Below are 27,683 nucleotides of genomic sequence, written 5' to 3'. Positions count from 1 at the left end.
CGGGGTTGTGACCACATTTGGATAATGTGCGGCTGCAAAGAACTACACATCCGGAGATGAAGGTCAGCAGGGGCAACAGGTGTAGCAATTGTGGCAGAGGGAAGGTGCGTACCTAGACAAGTGGAAAGAAAACACTACCGGACAGGAATGCACCCAGTTAGGTGCACGACTAAAGGATTGGTGCCAACTATGAAGGCCTGTTTGGCTGCTACTGGTGGCTGGCGGCTGGTCTACAGTGGTCGACTATTAAAGTTGGCCTAATCCCTTTAAGGTTTTCTTTTCTTTTCTTTTCTATTTCGATAATGAAAGTCGAATAGGATTTGTAAAAAAATTTAGGATTTATGTAACCTAATGCCCAGATACCATGTTAAGAATGGTTTGATGTGTATTATATTAAATATTACAGTTGTATATAAAAAGTTTTATAAGATGAAAAAGAAAATAGACAATTAATTACATAGGATGTCATAGGATGTAGTTTACCTTTATACTCTTTAACCTAATTTACCATTTCTTTAACATACGTTATACTATTCTTTTTCACACTCATATCAATAAAACTATGAGTTACAATCAAAAGACAAATAAGCATATATTTTTACCAGAAAAGACAACTAAAAATGTCCGACAAGCTCTCCCTGATGCAAATCAAGAATATTTCAGGATGAACATATTTCAATAAATAACAAATTTATGTAGTTATAATATTAGCATATTATTAAAGAGGTACCAACTTATTTACAATGTATTAACAATAGTCCTAGTATACAATTTACTTATCACTCAGACGTCTTATTTTGTTATTGTTTTCCTGTTTAAAGATTCATACTAGGTTATGTGGATACCCTACGAAACATGGGCAATTGATCATTATTTTAAAGGCTGCTTTATGAACAAAATTTATTGATATTCTCTACTTCAGTCCTTCAACCCTAAAAAAACTGGAAGTTCATAATCCAATTACTCTGACAATTAGAGTCTGACACCCATTACAAATTAAGACAATTATAAGCAAAATCTAGGGGGTAAGTAGACTATTTTACATTTTCATGCAGTGACCTGAAAGTAATGTTACATGAAAATTAATCTTCAAACCGAATAGGGTAGATAGCAATACCCTTCAAATGCTCATTATTCTCGCTTCTATGACTTGAACATCCTTAGAAAAACAACTCAACTAAAAAATACTTCACCCATCCTATTCTATTGATATATATATATATATGTAATCTTCTCAATATTCCAACCGGCATTTTGAACCAAACACATCTTGCTTATCCAACCAAGGACAGAATTCATACCCTTCTTAGCTATTTCTGAAAGCAAGTTTGTGTTACTCTCCTGAAACTCTTACTTCTAGTAAGACTATAATTTTGTAGTTCTAATGACACATACACACACACACATCTATATCCATATCAATAGATACATATATATATCTTATTTCTGAGCTGAGAGTTTTTCTTAGCTCTTTCGCATTTCATACTCCATTCCATTATATTTACGAATCAAAAAGCACAAAAATCACAAAGATGTAGAAAGAATTGTAGCAATCAATGATTCTAAGCCATGGAATAACTGGAAATTACTTCGTAACAAGTGGTCCAAGTTAAAAAAGTCTTCCACTCAGGTCCTTTGCATGGTAACCAAATATTATGCAATGTGCCCGATGACTAAATGTAACATCCATCTAGAACAGCATATAAGTAATTAAATAGAAAGTACACAAGTTTCTGACACTTGCTTATGAAATCAAGTGGACAAACAGGACTTCCTGGTAAAAGATTTTTTTTTTCAGAAAAAAAAAAAACAAGGTTGATAAGAACCTGCTCCGGAGACCCAAATGAAATGATGTCCAAAGCTTCATTCCAGTCTGTAGGGCCAGCAGCACCAGCAAACGCTCGTGTCATTAAATTTCTCTCCATGTTGAGTTCGGAATGTCCATAGTTTCTCCTGACAGAACGAGTTAGTTACATTATATAGAAGAAGTTAGTAGTGGGAAGAGGACATTATATACATTCTAATGGTAACAACAAAAACTGTAACACCTTGCAAATGATGGGCCAGAAAGAGATTGTGAAACCTCCCCACTTTGTTCTGCTACGTCAGACCTGATAATCAAAAACATATAAGCTGCTGAGAAACTAAATAAAGAATAAAGGGATTTTATAATACAACCAATATCTATTTCTATTGTAGTTAGGAAAATGCGAAGATGAAAAGAACTTTTAACAAATTGGCCTGATAAACATAACTGCCAAACGCATGAGTACGTGATATAAGCAGGAAAAAGATACCTCTATCCAACACCATGTGGGGAGGCAAAAATATTGATGTTAGGAAAGAAAAATAAAAAGTGAATGAGAGTCAGAAAGATGATAATGCATATTGAATCACACACTACAAAATGCTCTATATATTAATTCATACACTACCTAATGTCCTTCCCTGTGTCAAGTACAATAGATGATTAAAAGGTCAAAACTATTGGAAAAACCAAGAGGGCAATAAAGCCTTTACAGAAAGGCACCAACAACAGAAAATTAGCAGACCGGAGGCTCGGGAAAAAGCTGAATCTTTTTGCACTTGTAAATGCTACAAGTATAAATTGCCACAAAATAAGTCATATCCTCTCTGAAAAAATATGATCAAAACAAATGACAGGTGCCATTTTATTTTTAGAAGTATCAATGCCATTTTATTAGGGCTTAAACTATCTAAACTCCAAGGTTCAAAAAGCAAAAAAACAGAAATAATTATGCAAGAATTGACCCACAACTCTCAATCCTCTCAAGCTTTACCTCATCCAGACATATCATGGTTGAGAATAGAAGTAGGAGAGAGGAGATACTCGCGAAGGATAAGGAAATAAGAGGCAAATCTCTTTCAATACAAAACAACCATATTTCCCCAAATAGATACACACCCATTTTCTCTGACAGAACGCCTTAAAGTAGCTCGTGCTTCACCAGGTTTTCCTTCCTTCCTTTTCTCCATCTCTCGGACCTAAAGCAGTAGATCATTAAAAGTGATAAAAACAAGTTGAGAATTAGACAGTTGACTTGTTATGTTTGTGTATATATAAGTATATATGCACATAGGTCTCTCCATGTACTGACTTTCCACTTAAATCTGTCATCTAGCATGCTTCTTTGAGCATCCGTTAGCTTCCCAACATATCTCCATATATCATCACCTATTGAAAATTATAAACCACTCAACAACATCAAAACAACTGCATTAAAGAAAAATTCAAAAGAACTGATGTTTCGATTATAGAAAACAGGATGCTAAATGACCACATCACTTGCCTAAATGAGAAAGTAAGATGAGGTACAGGAAGTTGTTTACATATTAACTCAAACACCAAAAATAGGTCTCATATTCTTCCGTTCAGAATCCCCATAATTATAAATTATGACTTCGAAATGGCCATGAAACAATTTCACATACCGAGAATCTTATAACCAGTAGCAAGTGTGTTTAGAGCAGCTTTCCTGATTTCACCATCTCTTTCTGCAGTCAAGCTTGCAACCATTTGCAAGGATTTAAACAATCCATTGACCTGCTTCAAAAAAGTAGTAAATAAAGGCACCCAAAAAGCTCCATGAATATCCAAAAGGACAATATATATAAGCTTCTTCTCGTACCTCAGCTCCACGATTCTCAATCAAAAACCCAACAAGATCAACACATTCTATCCGAGTGCGGTTGTTTTTAGAACGCAAACCCTCCAAAATATAAGGATAAGTTTTTATTGCCGAATAATAGTGGACTATCTGCTTTGTCAGTTCACGCATCTTTTCTCTAACTTTCTCAATGTTATGCCCCAACTGCAGTATAGAAAACATAAATTTCAGCAAATCTGGATCTGAAAATTACTCAATTGTCAAATACTAAACCCATAAAAAGAACAAAGCAAACAGTGATGAGATATTCATCAAAGAGAAACTATCAACACAACCATAGAAGAAACAAGTAAGAAAAAGGGAGGAGTTCATTTTCGGCTATGAATGGACAAAAATGATGTTGTTGACGAGGACTAACCTTCTCAATCAAGCAAGGAAGAAATATGGCAGCTTCCGATTCGGTCATAGAGTATGCCTCATCCTTCAATATATCAAAAAGTTCAGGAAGAACTTCAAGTACCTGATTCAGTCCGAAGAATCATGGAAAATCAATAATCATAAGCCAAGGTTCTTGTGTTAGATTCACAAGAGAGCAGATTTTCAATACAACGAAAAGCAATCAGATAAGAAAAACAACCACACCTTCAACAGGCATGTTGTGTTAGATTTACAGAACTGCAAAACAAACCACCTCAAAAGTATATCCAAAACTTCAACTATCTCTTTTCGAACAGATGCAAGCGCCTGCATTCAAACAACCTTTTGAATAACACAGCTACCCAAACAACTCAGAAACAGATGCACAAATGTGACAGTAAAATACCTTCTGCAGCATCTCAAGCCCATCAACTTGCTTTTTGAAATCTGTGCTTAACAACCGCCTGCTCAAATCCTCCCTAAAATATTTCACCATATCATTCTGCAATGAAGCCAAATATCATATTTAGCACAACGAAGCAACTGAAGAAACAAATAATTTTAAAATGATTTTGTGAAAAGAGACCTCAAGATCTTGTATCTGTTCTAACCGTAGCTCTTCAAACTTAACCTTACGAACCACCATCCTCTCTCTATCTTCCTGTACATGAGAAAGTCTGAATTACATCTGTTCTATTAATATGATAGAAAATCAGTAGAAATGTCAGTCTTCTGTACATTAAAGTACCTTATTTGAATCCTTGATACTCAGCAAAACCTGAGAGTGAACAGCTATATCATTAACAGAAGCAATTGACTCTGGTCTTGAGCCCTTCATTGGAATGATTCTCTTTCAAAGACACAAGAATAACAATCAATTAGCCAATTAAGTTTTAAAACTGATGTAATTCAAATGACTGCTAAACTTACTGAAGATATAGCTCTATTAGCATGCTTTGAGACACCATTGGAAGCAGCTTTTACAACTTTGGAGCTTCCTCTAGAAGTCACTCCCGTCGAATTTGCTTTTGTAGATTCAAAAGATTCTAGGATAAATAATGCAACTTAGCTATCATTAAAGACCGAGCAGAGAAAATAACAGAACAAAATGAAAAGATCAAAATTACCTTGAATGATGCCATAGGGTTTCAGTCGTTCAAGAATAAGTGCTAAAGCTGGTCCATGGATATCTTTAAGATTTTTCTCAACCTGAAACGATACATGTGCATGAAGAAAAATGTTTATATATGAATCTAACCTCAAATAGGGAAGAAAAGCACCAGAGTTCTAGTGCACATACTGTTTCTTGTCCGCTAACTCTGAGAATTTCAGAGACGCAAGCTTCTGCTGCTTTTCGTACATCTGATAATTTGTCCTAAAAAACATTCAAGCATTCAGCAAAATAGTAAAAATATTAACATTACATGCCTATACCATGATCCAAAAAAGGATAGTGAAAAAAATTTAAAATCATCAAGTTAAATAAATCTACCGTCATAGCAGAGCTGGCTGGTTTCAGCAGATGCACAGCATCAGGAAAATCACTTAATCCAGCAAGTTGCTTTGACAACCAATCAAAAAGATCCTTACGCCCTTCTGCACCGAGTTTGGTATCCATCAAAGCTGTCGTAACGTAAGGAATCTACAAGAATAAAATAGTATTAATTTAAAGTAGACCTATATTGAATGGAAACATGAAAATTTCTCAAAGTAAGCCCCAATAAGTTACCATTTTATCAAGATGAACAGCAGCAAGCCAGGAATCAAGTGCATTCAAAGTGCATTCTCTCATATGCTTCTTGTTGTCACCAAGACACTTCAAAACATCAGATAGAATACCCTGAAAGAAACAACTCTGAAGTTCATATTTGTCAAATATAAACATATATGGAAGTTAATGAAGTTGTAAAGGACCAAAACCTTGCTTGACTTCTCAACAGGAAGTCCCATTGCAGATGAAACACCACCAATAGTTGTCAGAGTTGCCATAACTATATTTTTGTTGCTATCATAAAGACGACCTCTAAGAGCACCAAATAACTCTCCTAGCAGTGAAGAAAAAAATAATAGTAATACAGGAAAGACATATAAAGTATCTAGGAAAATTTCAGATATCTAGAATTTAGACAACCCTTGTACAAACGAAAAAAATGCAAGGAAAGTTCATACCAGTTCCAGTTGGCTGAATACGCTTGTTAGCATCCTCCAGAATTTTATTTACAGCTTCAATTGACTCCAAACGGATCTGAGATGAAAAATTGCCAAAACAATAATAATGAAGGTCATTCCACTATTCAGAGGAAATATCCCTAGGAAAACAGAAATATGACAAAAAAGAAAGCATTGATAATATCATACCTTCCAATCAGGACTTTCCAAGCTCTTTAGCAGAGTGGGAGTAATCTTTCCGCTAATATCTTCACGTGGCAGGCCATCCAGCCCACCTGCAGACGTTGCCATTGTGGATACTGATGACTTAACAGTCTTCTTTGTAACTGCAGAAGCACCCTGAAGCATGACAAGTGAGGACAGCAGGAATCCACTGAAAAGCATCACTAAAATGGGCAGCAGCTATCATATATACCTCATATGGATTTTTCTCATACTCAGCATCAAGTGCAGTAAGCAATGCTGGTTTGACATCTACAAGAAATCCTTTGATATCTGCATAGGAAAAACACACACATACAACTAATAAACTCAATGAAGACATACTACTTTTTCGAAAAAACAAATGTCTCACCTGGACCAACAAATTTATGTAAAGAACCCAAAAGCTTAATTGTAGCATTTCTGGTGGCAGCTGCACTGGATTGCAGTCCAACATCCTTACAGAAATCAATTAATTCCTGTAAAATAACAACATATGTATCTCTCTTTAACATCAACAATAAATAAATGACAGATGAAAATAAACTGTAAATTTTCAAGAAGCTAAAATATTGTGATGGAAAAATCATGAAGACCTTAAGCTTCAGATGTGCCACACCAAAGTCTTCGACTGCAGAAACCATCCACAATAACCCTTCACTAAGAACCTTTGGATTCTTGTGCTCTTTCATTATTTTGTAGAGCTATAAAACAAAAAATTCGAAGACATTATTGAGACATGTTCCAATTAAAACAAAAAAAAGCAAATAAGTTTCTGCCACAATTACTCTTTCGAAAATAAATCCTGGACCAACTGCTTCAGAAAAAGTAGTAAGACATTTCATAGCATGGGCACGAGTCTTGATATCAGCCACTCGTTCACTTATGCCTGTCAATTATGCAAATAGGACAGATTAGGGCCTGGATTGAAATCTATTAAGTAAAATAAGCACCACTAAAAACATCCATTTTATTAGAAAGCCAAACGAATTAACCTAGAAACAATTCACTGATTAATTCAAAAGCAAAACTCCATGTGACTTAACACCCACCCAAAAGGCAAAGTACAATGCATTTCTTCGGAAACTTTGTCGCAACAGAAGCTATGTGAGCGATAACTTCAATAACCTGCTGCTGAACCTGCATTTATTAAATTCTTTGGTTGATACTCTTCTTTATTCCAAACTAGGAAAAGTAAGAAACCATAAGACAATCTGATGATAATCAAATAACAATGCTTAACCAGCAAGTTAGTAAATTCTGTGGATGTACTCCAGAAGGGGGAAATGTTTGAAAATAAAGAAAGAAGATAATCTGATGATTTAATAAGAAAAAATAAATAAAGAAAGAATATTGCATACCTGAACATTTTTCTCATTCCAACCAGGAATAGCACAAAGTAGACGAATCAAAATCTCAACGGACTGATCGAGGTCCTGTATACCTTCAACCTTTTGTTTTAATGACATCATTGCTGCAACAGACAAAAAAAGATCATGATATAGAAAAACCTCTGCGATTCAGATCTGTCAATTCTTTGAATAAAACTATTTATAACTTTCTATTACAGTTTTTCTCTTTTCTACAATCTAAACTTGTTAGAAGGTTTACTCTTTTCACCCAGATCTCTTTATCGGAATGCTGAATATTTTGGCACCCAATGACATAAATGAAACTTCTTTTGCTCAGTTTCCTACTATGCACCTTTGGTACATGAGAAAAGGGTGGATTGAATCATTTTTGTTGCATAGTAACACATTCACTTTTGGGTTCACAATAATTGAGACGAGTTAATTGTAGTCCAAGTCTAGCGATTTTGTTAACGTCATAATTCATGTCTTCACATAAAATCTTATTTTCTTTTTCTGAAAATGAGGATAACACTGAAATGCACCAAGGGGGTACAACACATCTGCAAAAGCTATACAAGACAAAGAAGCAAGGAGTTAGTTAAGCATCAGCCAAGAAATAAGTGAGCTCCTTAAAGACTTCTCCATCAAGGATAAAATGACTATTTTTGTTTCTGATTTTTAATGAGGATTAAATATTGATTGTTTTGGAGAATTACTATTTCTACTTTTCTTTTTGAGTAAATAACATGAGTATTATTCACAAGGTTCCAAAGGAATGCCCCTTGTATAAAAGGCATATGCACAAGACTATTAGCCAAAATATCTACGGGATCCCCAATATCCTTCCCATCAATGAGAGAATAGCTACTGAACAACACACACAGAGTTTGGGACCAATGATCTAATGTGAGCAATCTGCACGTAACTTCCATTCCATTTCTGCAATTAAGAACTAAAGGACCCATTAGAGATTTTATGGAATTGGTGATTTATTTATTGAAAAACATTTTATTCACAAAAAAGAAAAGAAAATTCATGGTCATCCTCTCAATGAACTCCATCTGTAAAATACAAGTTAGATTAGATAAAACAACAAAAAGCAGCCAAGAAGTGTAACAAAAATCAAGATACAACATATAGATCAAGCCTATTACATATTTAACTATAGTTGCAGGTGCAGTATGTGGTCCAAGACAACCATCCATGGGTAAATTCTAGTTGCAAAATTAAATAATGATTTTAACCAAAAGGCTTCGAAACTTTGAAGAAGGCACTGACAAGGAGATCCCAAGCAACAGCATTATGACTGTGGGGAAAGATAGCAGCAAAAAATAGCAATAACGACAATAACCACCAACCTTCAAGCCGTTCTTTCCATACAGAGCTCTTCAACTGAGAGATAGTATCTGTCTGAATAAGAGAACCTAGTCTACTTTCAATCTCTTCAAGACTCATGTCCACAGGCTGCAAATACAAAATAAACCGATAGGGAAGTATCAGGACCCAAACTAGTAATGCATTGCCCAAAGGCACCAACAGATGCCACCTGGGTAGAAAAAATTGTTGACTAACAGCATTAATCTTTCGACTTCAGCCAATGTCATAGCTTCACCTCAATGTCTTCAGGTGGTTCAGCTGATTTTGAAGTCTCTAACCGTCCAGAACCATCCCCTTTTTTATTACCAGCCAATTTTACTGAGCCACCCTTTTTGTTTGCAGGCTACACGAAACAAAAATTTGGTGAGCAAATGTCAAAAGACGATATGGTAACATTTCTGTCCTATGGCCTCCTCGCTCAACATGCCCCACCTCCCCCACCCGCACAAAAGAAAAGAAAATAATAAATTAATGATATAACAGAAATTTCCAATGCCTGCACAACCAAGATTGTCTTTTGATAAACAAAAGTCACCTGCCACCTCATCGAGAATAACAAAATGTTAATAATTATAATTCAGAAACCTTGTCCCCCACGGCCCAATTGTGTCCCAACCCTCAAAATATAGGAAAATAAATGAATAACTCACAAGAGCAGAAGCAGGTCTTTTCCCACTTAACATGCTTGCTGCTGACCTTCTAACAAAGGAGGCTTCTGAAGTCTGCACAAATTTAACAAAATATTGAGGCATAAGCACTTGATCTACATGCATCCAGAAAAACCTTGGGGGCACACTAACAAATAACCCACAAGGAAGAAAACAGTGTAAAATTCAAGCATGACTGATGTGCAACAAAAATTATAAGTTACCTAAACATCAGTGCCAATGGATAAGAAATGCATTGATCGAACTTCATAAACTGTTTCCTTCTATATTCAACTTAAATATAAACCAGCACATGAACTAGGTAGTTCTTTAACATTTTTGGAGAAATAAATTATTGTCACAAAAACATCGGCGACCTTGTAATTTATTACGCAACGTATAGAAAAATAAGTGAAAATTTTCCACAAAAAGTCATTCATTACCTAACATTTTTTGGTGACTTGAGAAAAAACATCAGCTTTCTAATTTTCTACAACAGAAACTTAAACAAACAAATAAGTAAAACATCAAAAGAAAATTACTGAAATAACTTGGGAAAATAATCGCAAACAAGTCACAAGCTAGCTAATGAACTTAAGAATGCACTAAAAACAGGACTTGTGGCAGATGTGTGCAAGAGAGATGCCAACCAAGATAAAAAGCATCGCCTGAGAAACACCAAGTTGAGCGTACCTATCCATTTAATTAACATTTTAAAATCCTCCCTAGACATTCCAAGACATTAACTCAGATCCAAATTATAGAAAATAAGCCTAGAAGCAAAATATATTAAGAACATCCTGGAGAGAGAAGTCGAAACAAACCTACCTCAGTAGAAGGCACGCTCCCACCTAATGATTGAACTGGCACTGACATACCATGATAGGACATTAGCGAAAAACTTGGTAAAATATTATACACACATATATACAAATCAAATAATTTCTGACAGTAAGTAAATAAAATATTTTACAGATGTAAAATGAAACTTCCACAGACCTGAGCTTGTGCTAGTAGATGTGCCACCTCCAGAACCTCCAATCATTTCTGAAAGTTTCTTTCTTCTTACATCATCAAGTTTCTCTAATAATCTCTCCAAAGGTCTCATACCAACAGACTATTAAAATAACCATACAAAAAATGAAGTTGAATCACGAAACTAAATTTGGACCACTTAGCAATACACACACACTTTCTATGCCCTCAAATATTACCTTTGCTATCGCTGCCAAAGCTGAAAAGGCTGCATCCCGCACTTCTGGTGTACCATCATTGAGGCACTGCAATATTTAAATTGTTTTAGGGAACTAAATAAAAATAAAAGTGAAAGTTTCCCTGATCCCTCAATAACATTTTATCAGTAATCTGTTGTTTCTGAATATCCTAATTAGTTTACCAGTCTAAAAAGATCAAACCATAGTATATTTGCCATTTAACCTAAACAACCTCGAGTCTTTTTCTCTAATACCAGCACAACATTTTAATAAAGCAGAGCCCTGTAGGTTTCTGACAGAGTAGTTAAATGAAATGACATATTAACTGTAAGAACAAATCAATAGTGGATTGTGTTAACTGTAAACTGGAATACAACTAAAATGACATATAAACTAGAATTTGAGAAAAAAAAACTAAGTCAGAAGAACTATAATCTGCATAGCACTGTGGATGCTTCCCCAAGCCTTCTCCCGAACACCCTCAAAGGTTTAGGCCTAAAAACATGTTACATAACAAAGTGATCAAAGACATTTTTTTTTCTTTTACCATCTCAAAGAAAAAGGGCATTCAAATAGAAAGCTGACCACTGTAGCAGGTGAACAATCCACTGACTAAATCATTACCTTGTCAAAAAAAAAGCACAAAGGTTTCTGATGGTATAAAAAGTTTACTATGAAGCTAGGAAGACGGAATAAATTTTCAGAGTTAAAAGGCTAAAGTTCCAGAATGATACACAAGACCTTAAGGCATGGATGTACTAACCTCCATCATGATAGAGACATAATCCTTATGCACCTTCAGAATAACAGCTTTTTGACTTGTTTCAATGCAATACGTAACCCAGTTCAAAGTTAATGAGCGCACAAGAGGAACTTTATTTTTCACTGCCGTCTTAATATCTGCAGTAAGCGGCAATTATCATAGTTTTATTTATAGAATAATCTTTGTGAATATAACATCCACAACAAATATCCATCTAGTGCCAAATGGAAAATGATCACAAATTTAATGAGTGGAAGTAGCTTGAGCAACCACTTTGCTTATAGAGCATGAACATACAAGATCCTATATGTCATTTCATTGATTGAGGCTTAAGAAAAAAGGAGAATACATTCTAGTATATAAAATGAAAAATATCGTTGATGAACTACCTGAACCTTATAATTCATCAGGCAGGTTGTTCAGGTTATAGCAAAACCGTGTGAAAAAAAACACCTCAAAGAAAAATATTCCACATGCAAAAGGGATATTAAATGGCTGGCAAGAAACTTGCCTTCAACAATGTCAGCAAGATTTAAGCACCCAGATTTATGCATTGCTTGAAGAGTTTGTGTAAGTGATTCTGTCAATGTAGGTTTTTTCTCTTTCAATTTTTCCTATGAAAAAAGAAACGTGTTAGACAAGCAATAGCTTGATGAGATGAATTCAGAAATTAAACATACACAATCAGAATAAACAGATCATTCAGAATTTTGAGGACACAATTAACTCTTAACAGCAGCAAAAGCAAATCTTCTCACTGTTTTACATTACATTTTTTCATAAACATAAAACACCATAATGACTAACAAGATGAGAAACTAAGACATGAAAGTAAGCACTACCAGAAAAATAAATCTATTGTCATCCCCAGAAGCCATTATTTGTTATCATAAAAGCAATGATCACGAGTTAATTGAAGCAATTAATCAAAAATGGCATTCTTCTCCAAAATTAATCAAGAGTAACCCCTTCTAATAACACTTGTGCAAAGCAGAAGTGGAGTCCAAATCACAAAACAATATTACCATAATTTCAAATACAAAGTGAACAAATAGGAGTTGCTATTTATTTTTATTCCAAAAATAACAATGAAAAATGATTAAAACAATTGAACAAAGTAAGCTCTTCAAATAGCACAAGTCCAATCTTTTTTAAAAATAAAAAATATAGTATGACTAAATATTTCACAAGCACCAAGAGAGTGTCAACCCGTGTACAAAAAAGTATTTACATGTTAATTAGAATATCAATGAGGTCTCCAAAATCCTCCATTATATAAAGAGAATGACCGATTACCAAAAAACTCAAGGTTTGAAATCATCTATCTCTAAACCTATCAAATTCATCTTCTAACCCCCTTAAAAGCTCTCTTATTCGTCTCGTTCTACACCACCCAAAGATAGCAATGGGAATGAGATTCACACTTTTATTCCCTCCACTAATACCCCTCTAGGCCTGAATCTCTTCTCTTACCGAAGCAGATATTGCCCAACTAATCCCCAGTACTCTGTAAGCCATAGTTCATAACTTATATGCAAGACACACCAAAGCAAGATGTGATTACAAGATTATGTCTCCCTCTTGCATAAAAAACAACTGTTCACCAAAATCTCTCCCCTCCTCATCAGCTTGTTGATAGTAAGTATACACCCATAACCTAGTTCCTATTCAAAGAATGCAATACCTCGTGAAGCATTAACCTTCTACATTTGTTGAAAAAGAACATTGGTTTTTGTGGTGTCATTCTTGGTCAAATATCTATAAAAAGAACTCAGTGAGAAAGACCCTCTAGCATTAGGACTCCATATTTTTTGGTCATTACTCCCATTAATTGATGTGGAGGAGCGAGTACACTAAGGAGAGTTTCATAATCATTAATTTCTCAATCATTAAGATTTCTCATAACTTCCACATGTCATTCCCTTTCCCCCTATTATCCTTGAAAAACTCAAGAACCGTGAGCCCTTATATCATGCAATTGTATAGATATGGGGAAATTGATCTTTGCGATCACTTTCCAAGCCAGTAGTCCTGCCAAAAGTTGATTTTGACCCTAATGTCAACCATCCACCTGTTATAATCCGTAAATCTCCACATCCATGTTCAATGCGGTGCAATCAATGCTCTGGAGTATCATCCTCTATCCATGATACCGAACTTCGCCACTATTACCCTCCAACATAGGATGTCGTCTTCTTTTGTGAATCTTCATAGCCATTTATTCAGTAAAGTCATATTCATCTCTACTAAAGATCTCAACCCCAAATCACCCTAAGACATTAGCATTTTGATCTCATTCCATGCCACCAAATGATACATATTTCTATCCTCATAGTCGCCCCAAAGGAATATATATTGAATTGAATCCAGCCTCTTGGCAGCACTCACCAGGATAGTCAAAAGGGATATATAATAAATTAGGTTGGCCAACGTACTTTTAATGAGTGTGAAGAGGTTGATAATGTTGATGGTTTTGATATTTTAAAGAATAGATGGTTTCAAACTCATGGTTTTTTGTTAAAAAGTCATCCTCTGGTTACTATAGAGAATTTTGCAGAACTTGTTAATATACTAATAGAATTGTAAATATTGTAAATAGGCGCCACCTCCTTGATGCCTATATTAATACATGATATACTTTATATTTTAAAGAGCCTCCTCTCATTAGACAAAAGGTCTCTCTTCCATCCCACCAACCTCCTCTCAAACCTCGCCACTATAGGATCCTACATCCTCACATCTTCATATTTGACCTCCAGAGATAATCCCAAGGACTTAATCGGCAACTCTAAACTTTTACACCCCATGACTCTCGCCAACTTTGGAGCATCCCTCTCATCACCCATCTCATCATTTCAGACTTGGTTAAGTTGATATTGAGACTAGAAACTACTTGAAACTCAATAAATTGCATCTAAAGTTAATATTTGCCCTTTTGTCTAGTTCACAAAATACTAAAGTGTCATCAGTAAAAAATAAGTGAGTTACCTCCTTTATATGCTCACCCTCACCCACCTTTAAATTTTTAAACTCCTACTCTCTGACTCTTAACAATATTTTGTTTAAGACTTTCATGAAAACAATAAAAAATATGGAATATAATGGATCATCTTGTCTAAGACCTCTGGATGCCTTTAAAAAAGAATATGGATCCTTATTCACCATAACCGCAAAAGAGGTTGTAGTGACACAAGAGTTAATCCACCTACACCTTTTGTCCACGAAGCACAAATTCCTTAACATATAATCAAGAAAGCCTCAATTTACATGATTGTAGGTTTTTCCATATCGAACTTACATAGGACACCCTTTTTATTCATCAATAACAGCTCATCCACAACTTCATCAGCCACAAGAGTCGCATCCTGAATTTGTCTTTCTTTCACAAAAACATGTTGACACTCGCCAACCACTTTATCCATCACATTGGCTATCCTTCTAGCCATTAATTTCACAATGAGCTTAAAGACTCCACCAACTAAGTTGATAAGTCTGAAGCTCTTAATATTTGTTGTCCTTTTACCTTACAAATGAGAACCAAGAAAGAAAAATTAAACAATTTAATAAAGTATCCAAATTTATGCAATTTTTTAAAATGCTCAAGAATCTCCTCCTTTATAACGTACCAAAAATTTTTGCAGAAAACCCATGTTGAAACCATCAGATCCAGGAGCTTTCTCACTTTTGCATTGCATGAATCCCTCAAGGATCTCCGTAGTGAACTCTTTTACAAGCGATTCTCAGTTCAACTCATCCAAAAACATAAAGGTGAGACCATCCAACTTGCGCCTCAAACTAAACTCCTTACAATATAATCTACATAGTACTTCCATCTCCTCTGTAGAGTAAATCCTCTTATGATGATTTGCCATGGTATGGAAGAATTTTGTGCTTTTTTCTCCCTCTTTTATCCACCTGGCTCTCGATTTTTATCTCCATGATATGTTATTCATTTGTAATCGGTATACCAATTCAAGGTTTATGGATTCCCCTCCATCCTTTCAATAACCTCAATATCTTGCAATAAAGATTGGGCGCATATTCCTTCACTCCTCCCCTCCTCCTTGCTCCACTTTTTAATTTCAATCTTCACTACCTTCATCTTTTGAGCCACTCTAAAGCTAAACTTACCATTAACGATTGCTCCTCTCCACACTGCAAAGACCATTAACTTTCAACCACTTATCTTCAAACTTGAATGGGGAATGACCCCACTTAATCCCATCTGAGATACGGCAAATAGGCAAATAATTAAAGATAGTCCATTACAAAGTTTTTCGCATAGACCCATTATTTGCAATTGGTAAGAAACCGACACCAAAAACATGTTAATTTTTGAAGCCAGATTGAGTCTCATATTGAACCAAGACCACATTACCTCCCATTAGAGATAAATCCAGTAATTCAAATATGTCAAGATTCTCTTTAAATTTTTCAGTACAAACACTCGAGAAGTGCTCTCCAAACCTTTCATGTCTGTTCAATAATATATTGAAACCATGGCACATAACCCACGGGAAGTCCTATTTTTGCTTGGAGTCCTCCAAGTCCTTCCACAGCGAACCTCTCTCTCTCCTTTTCCTCTGCTATAAACACCAGTAAACAATCATTTTCACCATTTCTATGATTTTAAAACATGCATGAAATAAAGCGTTCTCCCAACATCACCTCCTCACATTTAAAAACCTATTTCCACATAATTAAAATCCCTCTAGATGCTCCCATAACAAGTAGATCTTTCTAACCTCTCACCGTAGTCTTTCAAGCCCCTATATTTTAGATTTCTGCCGGCAAACCACATCATGGACCAGTAGTTTTAGTGGTCGACTCACTTCTTTCTATATATTCATACAACCTCCAATAACTTGTATCTTCTTATGGTGATTTATACTCTAACATTACAAGAAATGATGCGACGAAACATGAATCAAACATCTTCAAACACCCTTGCTCTCTTTTTTTTCCCCTTTCTCAAATTCTCATAATTAATGGTAGACAATAGCCTTCTCAATTCTCTGAAACCCTCCACCCCCTATTTATTTTTTGCATTTGCTTTTTTTAATCCCTCTCTCACCATCTACCTTCTTTTTTTTATCTCCTTAAAAGTTTCATCCGTCAAAAAAGACCCCAAGTATGCTACTAATCCATTAAACATTCTAAAGGACCTATCTTGAATTTCCTTCCCTCCCCTCCCCCCCCCCAACCAGAATTTCCACCTCCACCACTTCGTCTCGCCTCAGTGTGATTATCAACACCTCACTCTCCACCAACACCACTGCCACAATTCAGGAGGAACCCTCCTCTCCAGTCTCAGCCAGGTTACAGTGAGCCATAGAAGCTTCAGTTTCTCTCCCCTTCTTCCCACTAGATTCTTCCTCCTTATGATCACCACTCATCTCCCCACTCCACTGCTATCCTCTCCACCACTGAAATCAATGCGAGCATCCACCTTCACTGCCGATCAGGAGAGTTCCTGCTCAATCTCGATACACTTCGTGGGTTGTTTTTTGGGTCATGGGTCTCTAAATCCATTTTAACCAAGACCTGATCTTCGAACCCGTCTCCCAGACTCAGCCTGCTCAACCCATTTCCTTTTCTTGGCTCGTGTCTGACGTTTATATAGCCCATCATTCCTTTTGCAAGGCTCACTCCTCTAATACCCATTCCGATTCTAATTATCCCCAAAACGATGTTTGCCTCCTACTTTTGGGCTACACAAAAACGATACACCTCCCCTGCATTTTGGTAATTAGAATCTTGAAAAATAAAATTGACCAGACCCGACCCGTATTGGAAACGGGTCTTCTCTCTCCTACCCAACTCCCTTGTCCTAAATTTGCCTCCACAAATTCAACAAAGCTTTTCCCTCTCCTCGCCTCTAATCTCACCCAGAGCTTCGTTCTATAGTTTGAACAGCATAGGATGACAAACGAATTCCTTGACCTCCTTCCAGACTATGCACTTACTTTTGAACATCTATTTTGGCCTCCTTGGGCTTCTCCAATGTCTCAAATTCTCTCCCCACCATTTCAAATAGCTTCATCGTCATTCTCCACCATCTGCCAGCCTATGGCCCTTTTAGAATAAAAATTCACCTCAATGCCTCCCCTTTCTCCTCTATGAAGACCACAAACTTTCCCCTCATGTTCATGCTCATGGCCACCCACAAGTTGTGGCTCCTTCTTGTCTTGTTCTGACCTCATACCTTTCTGCCTTTAGTTCAATAATTCATAAAGCTCCCAACAAGTAGTCCACTTCATCTCCCCTAAAGTCCCACCCATTCTCACTCACCCTTATTCCTTCTTATTTTTTCCCTTACAAACGACATCAAAGGTCTTGCTTTCGATGGTCAAAAATCTTCTTTCTTGAATAACCATTCTGACCACCCCCCAGTGCGTCAACATTGGATGTCGAAGCATGCTCGGCCTACATCCTGTTATCTTCTCTTAGCCGATCAAAACATATGGTCAAACCTCCCTCTCGTCCGGTTGTCACTTCTCTTGGTCATCACTCCTCTCAGCACAAGTCCAATCTTACCAGAAAGTAAGCATCCAAATGACAAGCAAGATAAATATGATTTCATTTACTTTCAAAAAAAAAAAAAGATACGTACGATTTCATATGTACAAACATAAAACAATTAAGCTTTTATAACTATTAACATACTCCTAACCTTAATTCTAAACCAGATTTTAGCTCAATTATTATAATAACCATTGCCTTAACTCTATAAAACAAGCTTTCATTAAAAGATTACATCAAACTTTTATATTTCATATCACTTTCTGTAGAAGTTAAAGCATTTTCTTTCTTTTCATAATTTGTTCATTAATCATCTTGTTTTAAGTTTCAAAGAACACATTGCTTGGAATTACATCACCAATCACCACCAAAAGCTCCACTAGGAATAAAAGTAGGCATAGGTTAATAAATAGAACATGACATATGAGAAAACCTGCATTGCATCAAGAAGATAACAAGAGAGCACATTGTGCCATCAAAATGCGCGAATAAAGAAGTAGATATTATACTCACGAGCAAAACAGGTAACAAAAAGCGTGAACTCCCGGAGAAATGAGTTCGTAGACCACGGGCAAGATTACCAATGGCTTGAATAGCTTCAACAGCGACAGCTATGTTTACATCTGTAATTAGCTGCAAAAAAATAATTGTTTGAAAGATCTTCTTTGTCAAATAAAAAATTATTGCATCAACAGACAATACATTTCACATGGCATGCAAAACTCTAACTGTTTAATTAGAAACACATTGACACACATGCCAGGAAAAAAACTTTGAATCTTATTTAACAGTCCTGAAAGAATGATTATTTTTTTATCAGCCAACTTCACATAAATACACTGAAGTCTTGATTCAAAGAAAACACTGCTTGTTTTAAGATTTCTAAGCAATAACACTTGCAGATTCATATCACACCAGCACCTCCTCCTGTAATGGCATTAATTTAATGCACCACATGTTTGGCCATCAATGAAATGAATCAAAAATCGAAGCGCCCAAAACTTTAAAAACACGCCATATTCTAGTCAAAGTCTCAAAAGAACCAGTGTTTCAGCAGAACATTCAATTCCATACCAAACAGGGAAAATTTTTCTATCAACATAGAACATATATTGACCAACCCATACCACACCATTACAAATTTCAAATTTCAGTAGATGTCAAAAACCTAATCTCTTAATATATTTGTATCTAGGGTAAACATTTTATATACTTATCATCAAGACATTAGTTGCACATAGCTTTCGAAATTGTGTACACTACTAAGCCAAATTAAGAAAACAAAAGAGCTGAAAACCTCTTGAAAATGACCTTTAACCTCCTTCAACTAAAGTTCTCGTCATTCCTGTGATTATACCATCACTATTCAAACAAACACATCATGCATCTATATTCAACTTCTTATGCACAACTATCAAAGCAGGAAAAATGAAAACTCATTCTTTTACCAAAATCATGCACCACGAGAATAATTAATTCCATTTGTGTCAAACACAATGAAAATAACAATTTCAAGCAAAAAGAAGACTTTATTCATTCAACATCTCAGCATGCATTTATGATCTTGATGAGAGTAAAAGATCTAATCTGCAAAAAGAGGACTGTAAAAACAATCATGAAATAACAGCCCTCTAATTTCCAATTGGTATACACCTTCTTCAAAGTCCGGCAAACTTCGGTAAAATCACCAGGCGCTATCTTCTTTGTTGAAGCAAGCTTGGTTAGCTCTGCAACAGCCTCCTTTCGTTCCAACCACTTGGCAGCTTTCTAAAAGAAAGTTTTATTACAAATACAATCAATAGATCTGTCTAAATATTGAATAACTTTATATCATAATACCAGGACACAGAACTTACGACTCCATCCCAAAATCCAGACTTCTCTAGAGGAGTCAATATATCAACTGGATCAACAAGCTCATATTCATCTATTTCCACGGGAGCTGATAATCAAGACATGTTAGCATACATCGCAAGAGATGGTTTCCATACAGAATTTTTCTCTGTAATAATAAATATCTTCCAATCAAGACCAGTCAACAACATACCATCAGCTGCAGATTCTTCAGAAGGGCCAGGACCAGCAACTTCAGATGTAGCTTCCAGTTCTGGCTCCTTGTCTTGCTCAGATCTAAACACATGTAAATCAATCAATCCAATATCCAAACAGAGTGGTTTAATGTTATCAATCTAATTCTAAAATCCCAAAGTACCAAGTTGTTTATCAGGAAAAAGCAAAGTGATACCAACACGAATGCATCCGTTGTTTCTCACAGAAGATCGTTTCACTTTATTTTTTCATGAATAACATTGTGGACACTCTGAAACATATGTACTAGAGAATACAGACTGAGAGATGGCAACCCCAGGGGACAGGATGAACATTACCATTATCTGGAAAATGTATTTCATACAAATTTGCAGGCAGCAAAAATAACACCACCACATGGAGTCCAATTCACCAATTCAAGATCAATTCAACAAGCTAATCAATAGGCCAGACCAAAAAAACCTATGCAGTAAAATAAACTAACAAAGATCTTACACAAATAAAAAAGAAAAAAGGTGACAAGACAAGGATATATGAACATCAAAACCAGATATCAAGCAAGAAATCACTGTTCACCCTTGTGATGGTGTAAACTTTCAACTAAAAGCTGAGTGAACATCAGAAAGGTAGAAGACAGATATCCCATCAAGAGAAACCTTCTTATACATGGTTTTGCACCATCTCAACAAACTAACTAAAAGGAAAATCACTACGATATCAAAAGATGATGGGGTTCAAAAAGAGATCACTTGTTACATCCACAACCAGGAAAGGTCCTCTCAGCCCCATAATTTTTCGAAAAAGTGTTTCATCTTTTTCCATGCCATAAAAGAATTCTTCTTAAGAATGTGAATCTCACCTTATCTTCCTAGAAGGCTTAGCCGTACCCGTAACATTGACCAACTCAGCCTCCAACTCTTTTTTCTTCATGCAGCAGAAGAAACAATCATATAATTGCCACCAAATGACCAGATAAAGGCATATGCATGTCAATAACTATCTTACCATTGTATCCCGCATTTTCTCAAATAATATTGATTTTACAGGATCCTTCCCAATCCAACGGCAAAGCTCTATAGTCAACCCTTTAGATGATGCACGAACATTTTGATCTTGATGGTCAAATAGTTCAGGAAGCATCTTCAAAATCCGTTTTGGAGGAACAATTTTTGCTCCAAATTCACTAGGTACAAAGAGAAAAAGAACATGATCAATTACATGAAAAAAAAAAGACAAAACTAAAGCATAGATTCATTGAAGAGTTATCATATGCAAACCTTAATGCTTGAAACATGACATCAATTGCTGGAACTACAGCTTTGGCAACTTTGTTTTTTATAGCTTTCTCCATTGCATCCTGCAATTACCATAAATCTTTTTCTCATTCAAGAAATTTCTTACTTGAGATATTTACATAAATAAAGATCAAGCATGCCAATCACACACAGATCAAAAATCATCCTATATAACTAGAGAATGAAGCAAGGAAAACTGGAACAATAAATTTATACGGAGCGCTTCTGGTTCTGGTGCAGGACAGATGACTTATAGACGCGATTCCCCTCTGATTTGTGGTATCACCCGGAACAAGAACATGCTCATTGAGAAGGCTTTTGGTGATGAAAATGGCAGCGATTGGAATATTGTAGTTAGCAGGAATTTGCAAGACTGGGAGGTGGAAGAATATGAGAACCTGTTGCAGCCTTTGGCCACCATACGTCTCAGCAATAAGGATGATAAATTACTTTGGTCATTGAAAAAAATGGCACCTTCTCTGCTAAATCTTCCTACAGTTACTTAGATGGTCATAGAAGATAGTAGAGGACGGATTTTCCTACAAAAATAATTTTGAAGGCTAGCACTTCTCCTAGAATTTGCTTGGGAAGCTGTAAAAGAACGTATACTGACTATCGACAATCTCATGAAGAGAGGTAAAATTATGACTAACAAATGTTTCCTTTGCAAAAGTAACGCAGATTCCTGCAATCACATTTTGGTGTGGTGTCCTGTGACTTACAATCTTTGGACACTGGTCTATGGACTTTTGGGTATCTGCTGGTCTATGGCCGGATCTGTTAAGAGTGAGTTAATGGCTTGGGAGGGATTGTGTAAGAAGAACAAGTGTTCCGTTGTATTGGGACATAACCTTGATAACTTGGAAGATTTTAATTACATTGTAGATATGCTTATTGACTTGTAAATTTTTTAAAAGGTAGCCCCCACTTGGCGCCGACACATCAATATACATCTTATACTTTTATTTCAAAAGAAAATCTACATTTACAAACTGGAATCTCTCCTACCATCAAATCAATATTCAATTTTTTTGTAGGCATCACACATGGAATCTGACAAGAGAAGTTGTCTGGTTTTAGGGGAAATGGAAATTCTTATAAATAGATCCTTAAACAAAACTTTCACTGCTATATCCATAAATAATGTGAATATTAATTTAAATTTCCTACCACAAACAAAAACCAACTTAAAATTCAAATAAGTTTTTAACAATAAGACAAAGGGAAAACAACATACAGAAAATATATATATATATATATATATATAGAAGGATCCCTTTAACCAACTATAATTTTGCCCTTCATAGTAGTTTTCAGGAATCGCTCTAAAAGGTCCTTAGCCCCGTTTAACATGAATTAGGAAACATATGTAACTAGCCAATTCAATTAAATCATTCACTTTCTCATATTTACAACAGTTCTCTGGATTTTGAAAAAAAAACTTTTTATGACAGATCCTTGAAGAAAGCTTTCTCTGCTAAAAAGCCATAATAAATAAAGTAAATGAGAATTTTAAAATTCCTACCACAAGGCATAAACCAGCTAAAAAGATTCCAGTAAAACAGTTCTTTACTAATACAAGGGAAAACAGCATACCAAAACAAAATTAAATGAGAAAGCATCTCTAACCAAGTATGATCATGCAGAGAACAGGATGTCCTCCCCAAAAAAATTAAATAAATAAACAGAAAAATAAAGGAGAAAGGCCAGTGAAACTCAGTAAAGAATAGCCAGCCAATCTCTATGCAAAGTACACAAAGAATAATCTTCAATTAAATTTCCCATACTGCATATCAATAACAGTCATGTGCATGGCCACTACGAATTTGAGCTTAATTCAAGTTCCAAGACCATGAACATTTACAGTTCAGGTTCAACCAATTCTAAAACCCTAAGCTTCCATTCTAGCGAGAATCTTGGGAACATATTGATATCTTGATTTCATACATGGTTGCATCTGCTTGGTGCTCTTGAACATACTCATTTTTAAAATTTAAAAAAAAAAAATCTATGGTCATATATAGTTCATTTTCATTTCATTCCCAGCTAATTCATATATTTTATTTTCCATAATAGTTCTAATATATGCCAGTACAACATGATTTTGTAATGTTTAAGGTACCATGCCTTTTTTTGAAGTTTCTTTTTTAAGAATTGACCACAGGTACACATGGCAAGACCACAAGAAGTCCAAGGGCATGGCAACTAATAGCTTAACAAATCTGGGCATGGTCTGTTCACATCACTAGATCATGGGATTTAGCAAGAAGTCAATTCAAGGCTATTTGATTAGCGTACTAATTTGCTCTGGCTTGGCAATGGTATGAATCATAAAGTGTCAAAATTTAATATCTTTGATAGGGCCCATGTTAGTTGGGAAGATGACTCTTCGACTTGACTAGGGAGATGATATATCAATATATGCTTTTTCCCGAGGAGTATTGAGCCAATAACTACTGAGTTAAAGCATTTGGTGCCCATGGGCACATGATTCTTGAGGGATATACCTATGTTTTGACACATGGCGTCCTCTTAGGAGCTAGGTGTAGTAACTCTATCATTAGCTCCTTCCTGTAACGGGCATAAGACTAAGCTCGGAGAGTTTATGCTCTGACCCGAGTAGCATGGGGAATCCCATGTGAATCAGCAAGAACCACCTTGTAAGGGAAAATACTCATGGGTGACCGATAGCGAAGAAGTGCCGTGAGGAAAGGATGAAAAGAACCTCAATCAGGAAGTGAAGTAGAACATGAAACCATAACCTTCCAAGCAGTTGGAGGAGCCCAAGGCTCTGACCGCGTGCCTGTTGAAGAATGAACCGGTGACTCATAGGTCGTGGCTTGGTTAAGGGAACCCACCATAGTTGTAGCGAAAGCAAGTCTTCATAGCGCAATTGTCACTACTTATGGACCCAAACCTAGGTGATCTATCCGTGAACAGTATGAAGTTTGGGTGAATCTAAGTGGATGTTCGAACCAACAGAAGTTGAAAGAATAAAAGGATGAGCTGTGATTAGGGACAAAATGCCACTCAAACCCTAGAGCTTAGCTTTTCATGTCTAGATGGGTGTGCCTAGTGCTTTGTTTGAGGGGTGTAACAACCCAGAATTCTATATATTAAGGCTCGAAGAGTTATGCTCTGACCCAAGTAACATGGGGAATCCCGTGTGAATCAGCAAGAACCACCTTGTAAGGGGAAATACTCATGGGTGACCGATAGCGAAGAAGTACCGTGAGGAAAGGGTGAAAAAAACCTCCATCAGGAAGTGAAGTAGAACATGAAACCATAACCTTCCAAGCAATTGGAGGAGCCCAAGGCTCTGACCGCGTGCTTGTTGAAGAATGAACCGGTGACTCATAGGTCGTGGCTTGGTTAAGGGAACCCACCATAGTTGTAGCGAAAGTGAGTCTTCATAGCGCAATTGTCACTACTTATGGACCCAAACCTAGGTGATCTATCCATGAACAGTATGAAGTTTGGGTGAATCTAAGTGGAGGTTCGAACCAACAGAAGTTGAAAGAATAAGAGGATGAGCTGTGGTTAGGGACAAAATGCCACTCAAACCCTAGAGCTTAGCTTTTCATGTCTAGATGGGTGTGCCTAGGGCTTTGTTTGAGGGGTGTAACAACCCAGAATTCTATATATTAAGGTACCTTGAAAATTAAACATCGTGATTTAACTAGAAATGGAATTGGAATAAACCACATGGACCATAAGAATCGAATACATGGCTAATTAATCCTAAGATGAAAGAATTTCAAACTAAAAGGCTAAAACAAAATTAACAATAGCAAATTTGGACCAAAAAATAAAGTGGGCCTACACCAAAAACTAGTGTTTTCAATACAAGCAAACAAAACTGATGATAACCTCAACTCAAATATGGCTCAAAAGAGCCATTACCAAGAGCCAATAAGATATTTTCCACACTAAGCTCAATTACCATTTTTTATATTTCATCTTGAAATTTCACGCACTCAATAAACATCAAAATTAATAAATTTTCTTCACCTATGGAAAGCTCATAAGCTTCCTTTTGTTTGTTCCAACTCTGAATGTCACAAAACATTACTTATTGTGTTTAGCGCCATATCCATCCAAAACGGATTTCACATCTCTAACAGTTGTGTTTGTCAAATTCAATGATACACAATTTGTCCTTTAATTAATCTCAAAACATCAAGAATGTCACAAACTCTCTATCTCTCTCTAAGTTCTCATGCACAACACTTGGCATATTTTTTGAGTTATTGAACATATTAACCCCGAAATGTCTAAAAAGAAATAATAAGAACACCAAATAAGGCAATTGATCAGCCAATAACTCTAGGAACGTCACAAACATATAGGACAAGGAAAGAATCACTATTATAAATGATGAATTCATGACTGAGTTATGGCACGTGCTTGGTAAATGTAAAGAATCCATATTCATTTGCTACGATGTTTTATTTCAGTTCCCTCTATTCGGATCCTTGACTTATATTTGAGAGCATTTTAAAGGTAGCATGTCCAGCCAAGAAAGCAAGTCAGATGTCTATATTTCAATACATGTTTGTAGTGTAACCAGACTATAGACTGATATTTAAATTATTGGATTTTCAGCTTTTCCTTCCTTTACTGATTTTCGTGAAAACCTTTTATACAACTCATGAAACTCCAAGGAAGGTCCCATGCCTTAAGAATTTTAGCTAGACTTAATTTTACATAAATTGTAAATTCTAGTGCCTATTGTTTGGCAATGGTGGGATCAGTCAAGGATGAGTTATGGGCTTGGAAAGAAATTAGCAAAAGAATGAAGCATGTAGAGCTCATCTCTCTTACAATATTCTGGATTGTGTGGAATGAGAGAAATAAGGGAGCTTTTGAAGGAAAAGAAGAGGATCTAGGTAGAATTAGAGATAGATGGCTCGAAGTGTTGGGTTCTTTGGTGTTGGGGTAACCAATTCTTTATTTTGATGAGTTTGGGATTTTATTAACTTACTAACTGATTTGTAAATAATTTTGAACATGGATGACACCCCTTTGGTGTTATGATTTAGTGATATGTTAGACTTTTTATTTCAAAAAAAAACTCTTGTAAATGTTCTCATATTTATACCCAACAAGCTACACTGTAGTCTTACTTATTAGTGATTAATTATTTAGGCACAAAGGATCTTGGTTAAAGATTGTATTGTAAGTGGGCCATTCCTTCCAGAATTAGTAACATCTTTCTTTTGATATAATCATTAATTCACAAGCACTGAGGGGAAGGCACATACAAAATTATTTACAAATCATTGAGTATGCTTATAAAATTCCCAAGATCCTCCATTGCATGAATAGGATACCCTATAACCGATGCTCCCAAATATTGCAGCCATTTGTCCCTGATTTCAATAAATTTTTCTTCCACCCCCTCAAAAACTCTATTATTTCTCTCTTTCCCAACCACCCAAAACATAGTAAGCAGAATGAGATCTACAATTTTTCTCCCCTTACTAGTTCTATCCCATGCCCAAATCTCATCTCTAACCGAACCAACAATAATCAAACTAATCACCAGTAACCCATAAACCATAGTCCATAACTTATACACAGTAGGGCACCACAATAGAATATGATTGCAAGGTTCTACTTCTCTCTTACATAGAGAGCATATATCTATTCACCATAATTTTCCCTTTCCCATCAGTTTGTCAATAGTCAAAATATACTCCCTTCCCTCTTCCCATATATATAAAAAAAACAATTCTTGGAAGAGCATTCACCTTCCACAGCTACTTAAACGGATACCTGGTTTCACCTGTAGCTACATTTCTTACCAAGTAACTGCAGTAGGACTTGACTGTGAACTCTCCTTTCTTCTTGAGTTTCCATATTGGTTGGTCATGATTACCGTTAAGATTGACAAGTGAAAGTAAATGTAGCAATGCCTCATATTCATCAATCTCTCAATCATTTAGATTTCTTATCACATCCACATCTTACTCCCTATTTCTTCCAAAATTAGTAACATTAACCACCAATCAATTACTGTCACTCCAAGTTCCCTTTTCTCTTTCT

At 35.9% G+C, this 27,683-nt stretch overlaps 1 protein-coding gene across 3 annotated transcripts in view; it reads right to left on the bottom strand.

Annotated features, from left to right (window-relative positions):
- Nucleotides 1–27,683, bottom strand: part of MOR1 (ARM repeat superfamily protein) — a 42,692-nt gene that overhangs the window by 13,711 nt on the left and 1,298 nt on the right. For 2 of the 3 annotated variants that reach the window (XM_088213797.1, XM_088213795.1), the window contains exons 4-43: nt 21,618–21,697; nt 21,346–21,523; nt 21,200–21,264; nt 20,339–20,421; nt 20,148–20,233; nt 19,945–20,058; nt 18,805–18,924; nt 12,281–12,383; nt 11,770–11,906; nt 11,007–11,072; nt 10,792–10,909; nt 10,621–10,661; nt 9,796–9,867; nt 9,381–9,488; nt 9,127–9,232; nt 7,778–7,890; nt 7,469–7,556; nt 7,205–7,305; nt 7,013–7,120; nt 6,790–6,895; nt 6,631–6,710; nt 6,405–6,554; nt 6,216–6,291; nt 5,967–6,091; nt 5,776–5,886; nt 5,539–5,688; nt 5,347–5,421; nt 5,174–5,255; nt 4,977–5,092; nt 4,795–4,896; nt 4,633–4,707; nt 4,453–4,548; nt 4,272–4,373; nt 4,048–4,149; nt 3,651–3,833; nt 3,454–3,565; nt 3,120–3,196; nt 2,927–3,006; nt 2,049–2,111; nt 1,827–1,953 (exon numbers count right to left, since the gene is read on the bottom strand). In XM_088213797.1, coding sequence (XP_088069923.1) covers nt 1,827–1,953; nt 2,049–2,111; nt 2,927–3,006; nt 3,120–3,196; nt 3,454–3,565; nt 3,651–3,833; nt 4,048–4,149; nt 4,272–4,373; nt 4,453–4,548; nt 4,633–4,707; nt 4,795–4,896; nt 4,977–5,092; nt 5,174–5,255; nt 5,347–5,421; nt 5,539–5,688; nt 5,776–5,886; nt 5,967–6,091; nt 6,216–6,291; nt 6,405–6,554; nt 6,631–6,710; nt 6,790–6,895; nt 7,013–7,120; nt 7,205–7,305; nt 7,469–7,556; nt 7,778–7,890; nt 9,127–9,232; nt 9,381–9,488; nt 9,796–9,867; nt 10,621–10,661; nt 10,792–10,909; nt 11,007–11,072; nt 11,770–11,906; nt 12,281–12,383; nt 18,805–18,924; nt 19,945–20,058; nt 20,148–20,233; nt 20,339–20,421; nt 21,200–21,264; nt 21,346–21,523; nt 21,618–21,697 — 4,077 coding nt within the window. The remainder of the gene's footprint in view (nt 1–1,826; nt 1,954–2,048; nt 2,112–2,926; nt 3,007–3,119; nt 3,197–3,453; nt 3,566–3,650; nt 3,834–4,047; nt 4,150–4,271; nt 4,374–4,452; nt 4,549–4,632; nt 4,708–4,794; nt 4,897–4,976; nt 5,093–5,173; nt 5,256–5,346; nt 5,422–5,538; nt 5,689–5,775; nt 5,887–5,966; nt 6,092–6,215; nt 6,292–6,404; nt 6,555–6,630; nt 6,711–6,789; nt 6,896–7,012; nt 7,121–7,204; nt 7,306–7,468; nt 7,557–7,777; nt 7,891–9,126; nt 9,233–9,380; nt 9,489–9,795; nt 9,868–10,620; nt 10,662–10,791; nt 10,910–11,006; nt 11,073–11,769; nt 11,907–12,280; nt 12,384–18,804; nt 18,925–19,944; nt 20,059–20,147; nt 20,234–20,338; nt 20,422–21,199; nt 21,265–21,345; nt 21,524–21,617; nt 21,698–27,683) is intronic. The other variant, XM_088213796.1, reaches the window with a different exon arrangement.

This window comes from Carica papaya, chromosome 2 (genome assembly GCF_054855325.1).
Source record: "Carica papaya isolate Zhongbai chromosome 2, ASM5485532v1, whole genome shotgun sequence".
In the NCBI taxonomy this organism is placed as follows: Eukaryota; Viridiplantae; Streptophyta; class Magnoliopsida; order Brassicales; family Caricaceae; genus Carica; species Carica papaya.
The sequence above is the reverse complement of the archived record's forward strand: the minus strand, read 5'-3'. Positions and strand labels throughout refer to the sequence as shown.